Below are 12,173 nucleotides of genomic sequence, written 5' to 3'. Positions count from 1 at the left end.
GCCTACTAGGACCATGCAACTGCTGGTATTGCTTTTAGTCCCCTGTGGTTGAAATCATGCAGGAAACTAGAACCACAGCCCAATCTAAAGTTCAATCATCCTTGAGAAGCATGACTGATTCACAGTTCATACTGTGTGAACAACACACTTGGAGGATTGTACAAATTACTGCAGTGTGAACAATCGCTCTTTCATCTTTAGATCTCTTCTTGAAAAGCACCTCTTTGTGACAGCAGGAACATGTCTGGATATAAGTAGAACAACTCCTTCAATGATTCCACCTGACAAATCCAAAGCAAGCTTTGCACACTAGGTGACACTCAGCTAAAAAAAAAAACCCAAACCCATCAGCTCCAGAGTAGTCCCTGCACATAAGTTACCTAGGCAGTCTACAGCTACTACTCATATTAAGCTACTATGTTGGCTGAGGCAAATCCCTTTTCAAAGAAACTTCAACAAGAGGCAAAGCAGCTAAGACTGACTTGAACACTGTTGTACAGATATAAAGATGTAGCTGTGGATAGCAGACACATGCTCTAACAAACCTCTCATCAAAAATTCCTTCTTATTTCTCCACTCTCCAAAAGTGATACATTTTAGAAAGGAAGCTCTGTTCCTGATTTTTACCAAAGAGAGTGCAGAGGCAAAAAAAGTAAACCTTCAGCAGCTGGTTCATATTAAGAGACTGTTCTTCCATTCTGGTATATCCCAACAGGTACTTTAGCATTACTTTCCTGTTTAATTCTCAGTGACTGATCAGTGCTCATGGAGGGGTGTGCCTGTGCTGTTAGGATATGATGCAAGAACTGCAAGAACCAAAGATTTCAACAATAAGTGATGCAATGATCAAAAATTGCAGATATTGCTGCCCTCTGCATCTGGTTCAAGTATGAACTCTGTGGACCACAACTGGCAAAGTTTCCTCTTGTTTCTAAAGTACAATGACTGGTTCTGAAAGAGAAAAAGCTTTGCACATGCAAAGATAACCAGACTTAATCCTAGGACACTAATACAAGATTGCACAAAAAGCTTTCAGAGACAAAAATACTGGGGAGAAAGAGCTTTCTGCATGAAAAGGAGTTGCAGCAACTCTTCTGCTGCTTGATACTACTTTCTGAAAGCAAGCCTTGACAAGGAAGGATTCTGAAGAGCAGTCAGAGATTGAAGAAGCATTAGGCTTAACCAGGACATTTAACAAGCAATCATCAAACCAGTACTGTGATACAATACAGCCTTTCCAAAGCACATAATGCATCAAGACATCCCACTCAGAATTACATTAAATCACACAGAAAGAAACCAGGAATTTGACCCTCTTTAGAACCATTATGGCTTCTTTCACAAAACACAGACCTTCATAGAAAAGACCCATCTCATCCTTGTTCAGTATCCTATTATTCATAAGGAAAAGATCCCTTTCACATGAACTGTTGGCCAGGGAAAGGAAAAAAGGCTTTAAAAGTATTTAGTAAAGAAGATTTATCAGTAAAGCTGATGTAAGTCTGACAATATTTCTTAATTTAGAAAAGATGTGCTAGTTACTAACTGGAAGCAGAGATTTTGTAAGATTCCCATAGAACAGGGCACAGACCAACAAGGAAGATGACAGAACTCAGCCTACCTCATTCCTTCAAACAAAAGCTCTGTTCTGAATACCTTAGTCCATCAAACACACAGTCAGTCTTGAGAGTCAAAAGAAAGAACACAACTGGATTTGAACGTCTCTAAGTAATGTACTCTGAGTTGGCCTAGGAAATAAAACAGTTGGTTCAGGGTCCTAACACTGGCCTGAGCTTGCTGGAGTGAAGGAGCCTCAGTGGCAAGTGAGGTGACACTGCTTAAGAGCACTGCTCATGGATCACAGCACCGAAGTAACCAAAACTACTGGGACCACTCTGACATCTCCCAATCTAGACGCCACCTACTTCTAGACTACAGCTCAGCAGGTAACCCTACAGAGCTCAAGACATTAGTTAACATACAAAATTGCAACTCTGGGAGTAAAAAATAATGTACTTAATGAGTAAGTGCTAGTTAAACCATGATAGTGATAGTTGGAACTATGAGTATGAAAAAGTTAAACTATAATTTTAGAGCTAGAATATTTCTTACATTATATTACAATACAAGCAACTTTATAGTCACTCATTATCTGTGATTAAGTTACTTCACACATGCACAGGATGAGAACACATTATTCAACCATTTATATACTACATCCATATCTTAACCCATTACATGCAAATGTTTGTGTATGCAAGGTCCTGATATGCCTCTGGCATTTTAAGCAGCACAAGCACAATATCAAGCAGTCAAACCATACATTGAATATCTTTAAGTGCCTTCAAGTTTTTTTTTCAGTTTTTCTTTCTTGCATTTTTTTTAACAAAGACCTTACCTAAGCTCGAACTGTGCTACAGATTCAGTTATTTGATTTCTGATTATACTTATATCTTGTACTTGTACCAGGCTTGATTTTGACCCAGGTAACCCACTGACACAACCAACATATTCAAATTCTGATACAGCCAGCTGTCAGTCTTTCAGAACTCAGTAAGACGTGTGACTAAACAAAAAGCAATACCTATCAGCCACTGCTGCCTCTTGGCTGAGTAGTACTTAATGGCATTGAAGTGTTTTCACTTCCAGTCAAAGTCAGAGGGCACCTGACCAAGAGTTCTTCCTCTTCACCTCACTCTGGAAGCTGGAGGGCTGGACTCAAGCCTCAGATTGAAAATTTTACCATTGGCTGCTGCAGCCCAGAAGAAAGTGAAACAGCAATACTGAAGGTAAGTTCCAGTAGGAGCAATTCCTTAATCCACCTGTCAGTCTTCTATTCAGTTATGAAAACTGGCTTTCTTGGACAAGACTCATCCACAAAGTTATCAGCATCTGAACTAACACCGCACAACAGCTTACGCTAACCCTTGACATTTATTTAGCTGCCCTTCATCACACAGGTACTAGAATCAGGTGCAGAAAAAGGGCTAGCCTACTCTTTGGATATAAGGGTATCTGGTCTCTGTAAAGACAAAAGGAAAATAAGTAGCAGTATATAGGGTAAGCCCACAGAAGCAGAAGTAGTTCAAGTTTCCAAATCTCAGTACCACAAAGAAGGTGGGGAAAGAAATAAAGGGAAGAGATTAATGACCTCACTACTAATTAAAGGAAAATTTAAAAATAGAATCATGCAAATTCCATAGCTTCTAAGTAATGATGTAGTTTCTGTAGTTGTATGTAATGTAACTAGAGAACTATCATTTTAAGAATTGTTATTATAATTCTATTGATATTACTAGATTTTAAACATACAGACCAATACATCATTTTTAAAGTCGGACATTTGGAAGTGCTGTGATAAATTACTATTAAAATTAATTTAAATTTATATCACGGAAAGAATACCAAAATCATACTTGAAAATATTTGATGTATTTAATAAAAATCAGAATTTAAAAAACTATGGAAAAGAAGAGCTGTTTTGAAATAACAGTAAATCTTAAGGCAATTTTTGTGTCTTTATGTATGTACTCATGTAAAGACATATAGCTTCTTTTGAATTGAAGCATTATATGTTCAAATAAACAGGACAAATCTGCATACAAACATGAAAACAAACCAAGGGAGACTTTATGATCACAGTGCAATACTTTAAAGGCTATTGGTATTTTACTAATGCTATGCTTCAAACAAGTTCACACTTGCATAGTATCAGATTTTTTTTGGATAAGATCTTCTCTGGTAACATAAAACACACAAACAATTAAGCATAACTTGACAAGAAAATACAAAACTTGCTCCTCATAAATACACAGTCTTATCCAATCATTATTTCCTATAAAACAGCAATTATAAGATCAGACTCTTCTTTTGTCTAGTTTACTCTTTATCATACACTAAGTACTGTTTTACCAAACAGACACAATCTGAATACTGCCTGGAGCAATAGCTTGGGGTTTTTCACATATACAGGTGTAAGTAATATTCTGCAGCAAATTTAGTGTTTGTCTTACACAGACCAAACTCACTGATTTCATATTCTACATGACCCATTGGATTGTATCTCACTTGGTATTTAAAAGAATAAGCGAAATACAGAAGTGTGAACAGCATCAGTAGGACTATCATACAACAGGGAGGTTTTGACTTTTCTCTGTGGTTTATAGAGTAAATCAAATTTGTGCTTCAGGCACATGCCTATGGATGAGTAAATCTACAAATTATAGTGCAGGGTGCCTAGCAAAGAGGATCAAGTTTTTGAGCAGACAGAACAGCAGATGGGACAAACAGGAACAGTAATGAATACACATTATATACACACTTTACAGATCTTGTTAGCCCCTTATATTTCTGCCAGAAGATTTACAAGTGTTTCGTTTTCTATTTGCACATGGAAGTAATTAGGAACAGCAATAAATTAAAAGTTGTTGACTGATGTGTCACTAGATTCTTTATCCATGTATAACTGATGATTCTATGAAGAATTCTGTAACACTTGCTACCATTATCACAGTTACACTAAAAGATTATATTCATTAGAAATAAAGAATTAGAATTTCCATATACTACATTAGCGAGGTGTTAACTAAAGCCAAAGCACTCAGACAACTGTTGCAGGAAGTTAATTTAATAGGTAGCACATCAACACTGTAGTCTACAAAAAAGACCTGGAATTATTTTGGTATTTGTTCAAGCAAATATTTTGCATTTCCTTAATGGTAGGTGTAAGTTTCAATTGTGTTCCTATTCTAAATTTTAGTAGAATCTATTTAAATATGATATCACTTAAAATTTACCTGTCCCTTTGCTATGAGGTAAGCAACAATCGAAGTATGTCCAAACTGGGCAGCCAAATGAATACAGCTACATCCTTCTCCATCAATTAGCGACGGATCTGCCCCATATTTCATCAGCTGCACAACCATGGATAAGTGACCCTGTCTAAATGCAACAAAACACAAAAAAACAAACAAACTGAATAACTATATGCAGTAAAACTATTAAAATTTGAATACTGAAATACAACAAATATGTTCAGCAATTAATTACACTATCAGAGCTCCCACACTAACTCATACTTTGAAAATGGCAACTGCCATGATCTGATTCTCCAAGTGAGTAAGCAAACTCATTCATATGAGAAATTCTATGCATATAGTGCACTTGTTACATGCAATTTGCTTAACTGTACTGCATAGCAAAAAAGATGGTCAACAAAAAAACAGGTTATAGCTGAGAAATCTAGTCTACTGTGACTTTTTACAAACCACATATATGAATCGTGCGATTTTAAGAGATGTCAAACTGGCTAGATACTCTCACTTTCTGTGAGGCTTAAAAACTGTAGTAAAACAAAAGTAGGAGAAAAAAAGGAAAACTGAAGTTCTACATTTCCTCCACACTATCTTAAAAGCTTATGCATCTTTTTGGCATAATGAGCATAGGCATGTCTTAGTTTTAGAGACAGTGCCTAAGTGTCAGTACAGTTTCTGACATAAGCAAAAGACCTTTTCAATTTTGCAGGAGCTACTTCAGACAATGCTTCAAAGAACTGATTACAAGCATGAATGAATACCAGGAAATTTAGTCAAGATTATGTGCTATTAACACAGAATCACAGACTGTGCTTTGTAAGAAAAAGAAATATAGAAGCTAAAATCTTCAAGAGAGGCTAACAAGCAAGTCCTCACCTTTAGCAAACAGATTATTTTGATACATTAAATCTTCTAAAAGCTAATTTTCCAAATCTCCTTTTGCCATCTACAGTTAAAATATTAATATGGACACTATTTCTTTCCCATCTATTTCTAGGTGGTTGTCTGAAGGAGCAGGTACTGCTTGAAGGCTGTCTTCAATTTTTCCAGCCCTTTATCATTCTCTGACCATCTTCTACATAAGAAAAGATTTTTTAAAAATCCACATACGCAATAGAACACTGTAAGGACAATGGCACACAACATCATCCCACAACCCATCAGCAAAAGTGCCACTGAACTTCAGATGACTTGACAAAAACAAGATCTCAGAAGTAAGAGTAAGCTGACTATACTTTACGTGTTTTCCTATTGTAGCAATCATCTTCCTCTATACCAGAAAAAACCATATGCTGAAAACTCCTTTAGTTCAAACATACCACACTCACAGTGAGCTCAGTTATCAAAGACTGAATTAATTCTAGAATACTATTAATTCCCAAAAAATACAATAATTTAATAAAACTATTCATACTCCATGTTAAGCAAAGAAACAGAGAAGAAAATTTCAGAAGATTTTTTCCTACCTTGTTGCCCAGTGAAGTGGGGTAGAATTTAAATCTCCCCCAAGCTGATCAACAATAGCACCTTTTGATATATAGTATCTGGAATAACAGAAACAGTAAACATTATTGCTTTTTTGAGTTAAATATAAAGGACACAACTCAGCATGTTTGATGTTATGCAAAATAGGCAGTTAGAGATCAGACCAGAACCTTTTTTTACCTTCATACAACCTTCCCTTTTAGAGGTCATGCAGATACTTTAAATTTTGTTGCATTTCTGACATGGGTTGGGAGACTAGAGATGCCTCCTACTGTGTCTTACACATTATGATGTTTCCTAATTTTATTTTAAGGTAAAACAGAATAATCGCTACATACAATAGTGCAAACTGTGCTCCCACAGAAGTATTTAATAAACTACTCTTAAATATTATGGGGCTGTTGGAATTCTGAATTACTGGTAAAAGATGATACTAGAAAACTATCAATTTTAGAGAATTTTGGCTAAATAGTAAAATTACATACCATTAGACCTACAGCTTATATAATCACTGGAATAATCCTGCTGAAGTCTTTGATCCCAGAGATCACATTTAAGTTAAACATTTAGTGCAAGACTGAGAATTTTACATACTTTTTAATTGGTATTAATCAAAGGACAAAAATCATCTGAGTATTTAAAATATTTCTAAATGATGGGATATAAATTCTTTTTCCTTCAAGAACATTTATAAAAAGATGAGCTATCTGTAAGAACAAAAGAAGTTAACTATTTTTAACTGCAACAATTCATATTCATAGTAATTTGTAATGTTTCTGGGAACTGTTCTCACTGCTGTTTTATCTGGGACACTAAACTGGCAATATTACTTTCCCTTTATGAAAGAAAATGCATGCTTCAGAAAGAAATTAAGGTTTCTAAATACAGGCCTTCCCAGAAGGCTTCTAGGTTTTCATTCACCACCATCTAACCTTTGAAAAGTACCACCTAGCTACAGATTTGTGTTTGCACATTTCGAGTACCTGTGCCTACAGACTTTTCACTTTGAAAACACCTGTCAGGTACACATGAACACTGCTCTCCCACCCACACGAGCTGTCTTTCAAATCCTCAGCATTGAATTTCTGGCATCTCAAACTCTGATAAGCATTTCAAGACCTGGAATGAAGAAGGGCAATGAACAGAACAATTTGAAAACCAGTACTTTTAAGTAACTACCTTAATTTTCTAGAGTGCTTATTGATTCCGAGAATGAAATTTCGAAAACAGCCTTTTTAGGAACCTTTATTAACAGCAACTGAAAAATGCATGTCAGACTAAACACATCTAAAGAAAAAGTTTTTATACAGTTGCTTTAGAGCCACCAGACACAATGAAGTGTGTCAAACAGACTGACAACAGATATGTGATCGACAGATTTGCCAAAGTAAAAAATACAGTGTGAAGTACAAACAAGATCTACTCTGATCGATGAACAACAGTCCGCTCATCTCCAACACTAAAAGAACAAAACTTTGACATCTATCTGCACAAGTTACATTTTTTTTTAATTTCTTCATGAGCAAAAAAAAAGATTTTGTGAAAGTCTTGGTCCCACCTAGGTGAAAACATGAAGCACATTATATGGAAAAGAAAATAAGTAATTTTGTTACAGTAAAGTATCAGCTACTAACTGAGGAGCTATTTATTCCCCCTTGGGAAGAAGCTCCAGAGGAAATCTTGTCTAGATAAAAAGCACAGAAATTCACAGCCAAAGCTTGGATTCATCTGTCTGATGTGACAGCCGCTCATGGGGAGGTGAACACTAAACAGATTGTCTTCATTCAAACACTGGTCCTTGCAGAAATGCAGAATACGTTCAGATTCTGATAGCAGAACTGCTTATTGGTTAGTAGGTTTTATTTAGAAGGAAGAACTTCAGTTTGACAACTGGGAAAAGACAAGGCGACAATCTGCTGCCAGATGGTGCATTGAAATAACATTTTATATTTTTCTAAGAGTGTTTTTAGACTTGGTTGAGAGTTATCACTGCATTTCGGTTTCAGTACACAAAAATGGTAAGACTTTTCTGCAAAACCAGACTGAGAAATAAATCTCCTTGCCTAAGCAGATCTTGCAGAAAGAAGGATGTGCTAGGTGAGAAGGTCTCTGAAGAAAGAAAGAACTGGGCAATCCCACTCTCAGTGAGTCATCTAAGCTTCCACTAGAAGATGCCAGGCATACAAGCCCTATTTAAGCAAACTACTTACACTCAAAGCAAGCAGATCTCATAAGAGGTTGCCTTAAGAAGAAAATACTTCCACTGATCTCCACATTAGGATCATTAAGTCTTTGGTAGGCATTTGAAAACTACTTCAGCTTGCATTCAGTGCTTCAGGAATCAAAGTACATGTTATTAAAAAGTACATGTTATTAAAGTCACTGCTATTAAAAGAAGGAAAACTAGAAAAGAAATCCTAGTCTGGAAAAAGCCCTACACTGGGGATGGGGAAATGTAGGAAGTAATTGTAGAGACAAGAGGCCATTTTTTGCATTTTTAAAAAACTGAGTTGAAGAGATACCAGTGCCATGATGAAAACAGAAATTTATGTTGCAGAAATTTATCCCTGATTTACAGAAATATGAAAAGGTCCTGTAGTTTTCCTCATCAATGGATTTCACTACTATCTACACTGAATCTCAAGTCTCAAAATAGATGGGATTATGAAATACTGAGAATAAGAGAAGTCTAATTCCAAGTCTGCACTCCTGACAGACAAGCTGCTAACCTACTTCACTGCAAAGAACTTACATAGTGAACTTAGCAATACTCACTAAGCAAGACACTGAGATCTAGTATCACAACAGTAGACAACTTTATCTCTGTACTACCAAGCTTAATAGCCAACATATTTCATGAAATTTTCTACTGCACATAATGAGAAAATTGAGAACACTAGGAGAAAGATGTGATAAGCTTGAACAAAAAGAGAAAACACTGAATTTCATTCTGAAGAAATAAAATTAACTAGTGCCTTGCAAAAAGAGTGAGAGAACACACAATAAAGTGACTGATATAAACAAAAATAAATCAAGTTCTCCTAAAGACAGAAGAATCTGAAGTGCAAGAACTGCATCAAGAGAAGGGAATTTTAGATATAGTTAGACACATCAGTAGTTACATGCACTCTAGTAAATAGCAGAAGAATAGAAGAAAATGCAATGCCGCACATCACAGTGGTAGAGATTTCATTAATAGACAAGAGCTTTGACATACTGTCAAGGAAAAAAAGGACAAATTAGACACATGAAAGTTTTAAAGACATTCAGTTACAAAAAGAAATCAACATCTTTAATGACATAATCAATTTTTGTTTAAGTTAAAGTGCCATACATACTTCACCAGATCTATCCTGTTGTTGATTGCAGCCCAGTGGAGAAGCGTTACGTTTTCTTTGTCTGGCTGTCGAACGTCATAACCGGCTTCCACCAACTCTCTGCATCGTTCGTATATTCCATATCTTGAAGAGTAAAACAAGCATTTGTCAAAATGCTTACTTTGGATTAAAATGCATTCAGTAAACACCATACTTTCAGTCATAATACAAAATATCTTTAACAAAAAAGAAGAAACTTTCCTTTTCTATATGATTACTTATGTCTTGCAACAAGAAACTTCCAATGGCAAAAGTTACACTAATCAAGATATTACGGAAAACTTTTGTCCACAGAAAACTATACTGCAGAGCAAGGAAAAATATCTGCCAGTAGTATACTAAGTTTAAATAACTGTTCACTTCCCAGGGACTCCACTGCACTGTTTTCTCCCACTTTGGTTCTTCTTCCTTTCCAGCTCTTGAAGATCAAATAAAACTTAGCCAGCTGATTAACAGTATCTTCTTAAAATTCAGAAGATCATCAAACCAATTACAAACACTAGCACTCAAGTATTTCCCACTTTTCTCAAGACAACAAATAGCAATCTTTCTGACATAAGTTAGTATAATATTTTTATTAGGGCACTTTGAAATTCTGTACATTAATAAAAAATTTATTCTTCTATTAAAGAGAACTAGGAAATGTGATGTACTGCCATTTGAAAAAAAAATTCTGCATATATTTGAAAGTTGAAACAAATCAGGAAGCATAAACTTGACTTAGGCATTTAATGTAGGAGTAAGCCCAACATTAAATAATATTTGCCTTTATATTTACAGTGTTTTACCATCTATTTTTAGTGTCAAAAATGCATTGCAGAAAAGCAAGTAAAGACTACATTTCGAAAATATGTACATCCCACAGGGATTCCTCAGATGTTGAGGTGGACAATTGAAATCAAGACCAATGCTTTGTGATATACGACTTCTGCTAAAACAGAATTTTAAAAGCGTCTCAAAGTGACTTAACTAAGTTTCTCGTATTCTGCTTTTATGTTCTACTTTCTGCAGAAGAGACAGCCTTAGAAAAGGCTGTTCTGTTCCACCTGAGCAGCTTGCATAACTGATGCAGAGACCTTCTTCCTAGGGTAGTAACCATTCGTACTTTTTCTTCCACATATTTGAATGGAACCTCAATCTGGATGGTGCTTCCATAATGAATGATCAAATGACTCAAGCCAACAAAACTCAGGAACGCTTTCTAAGCCTATCACAGATTTGATGCGCAGAAATTAGTTGGACACTACTAAAAAAGTACTAGACATAACAGCCCACTTAGATAATGTTGCTTTCAATTTCTTAGGAAAGTTGCACAAGAACTATGAAAAATGTTGGAAATTGTTGTCATACTTATTATCTTTTCAAACATTACAAGAGATCAGAACAAAGACTACTGCATGCAGTATATACTAACTGGCAATGCACTGGTAAAATGTGGTGCTTGTCCTCCCAAGTAACTATTACATGGACATGGTGGAACACCTGCCTACCCATGGGAAGCAGTGAATGAAATCCTTTTTTTGCTTTGCTTGTGTGTGGAGCTTTTGCTTTATCTATTAAACTTCATTTATCTCTACATTTTTGTCAATTTATCCATCCCAGCAGAGAGAAACAAGGGAGCAGCTGTGCAGGGCTCAGTTGTTCTGAAGTTAAACCACTACATCCCTATTGGCCAGCTATGGCAAACTGCACATATGCTTTAAGATGAGTGACTACACAGCACAAAACAAACCTGCTTGAATTTGATTGCTACCCAAGTTTTTGTCAGACTATGCTGCCAAGATAGGTATAAACAAGAAGCACTGTGACAGTATTGAGGGTATTATTCCCCCAAGTCTTGGGGAGGGGTGATTATTCTTTGGGGGTTTTTGTGGGGAGGACGTTGGAGGGGTTATTTGGAAAGTTATTCAATTAAAAGCAAAACTGTAGTCTTATAAAAAATGTGATGCTACCTTCTGAAGAATTTGGCTCAAGAGGTATGAAAGCGAAGGAAAGCTGTGATAACCCTGCTGCCTGCTGAGGCAGAATGCTGTTGCCAGTTCCCATAGAATGTTCCAATTATGCTCCACTGATGTTTACAAGTACCTCCTTCTAGAATTCACCAACACACTGCCATGAAGCCCTGGGCAAAGACTGCTGGCATGGCTTAATATAAGATATAAGAAGGAATAGTAGGAATGGATTCCCTCTTCTGGGCTTAGCATCATAGACTTCCCATTCTTCCTACTAGAAGGCAATCTACAAGTCATAGTACGTGGTAACAAAACAGAACATGAAATTCTGCAATAAATCAGAACACCCTTTACAGGAAAACAAAGCTCTTCCCAAAAGTGATACTAAGAATGAGGTACACAGCAATTTTTAAATTTAAGTCACCCTCAGTTTGTCTGTTCCTAGCAGGTTACATTTGGTGTTTTGAACTCAATCATAACCGTTCATTAAAGATGCAGCAAACAAGATACAATTTTCTCCATCTTCAATTTATTAGATTGTCAGA

The 12,173-nt window shown here is 36.0% G+C and overlaps 1 protein-coding gene across 1 annotated transcript in view; it reads right to left on the bottom strand.

Annotated features, from left to right (window-relative positions):
• ZDHHC17 (zDHHC palmitoyltransferase 17) overlaps positions 1-12,173 on the bottom strand; it is a 65,070-nt gene that overhangs the window by 31,571 nt on the left and 21,326 nt on the right. The window contains exons 3-5 of the mRNA XM_079304167.1: positions 9,638-9,760; positions 6,281-6,358; positions 4,797-4,941 (exon numbers count right to left, since the gene is read on the bottom strand). Of these exons, the coding sequence (XP_079160293.1) occupies positions 4,797-4,941; positions 6,281-6,358; positions 9,638-9,760 (346 nt within the window). The remainder of the gene's footprint in view (positions 1-4,796; positions 4,942-6,280; positions 6,359-9,637; positions 9,761-12,173) is intronic.

This window comes from Erithacus rubecula, assembly GCF_903797595.1.
Source record: "Erithacus rubecula genome assembly, chromosome: 4".
Taxonomy (NCBI): Eukaryota; Metazoa; Chordata; class Aves; order Passeriformes; family Muscicapidae; genus Erithacus; species Erithacus rubecula.
The sequence above is the reverse complement of the archived record's forward strand: the minus strand, read 5'-3'. Positions and strand labels throughout refer to the sequence as shown.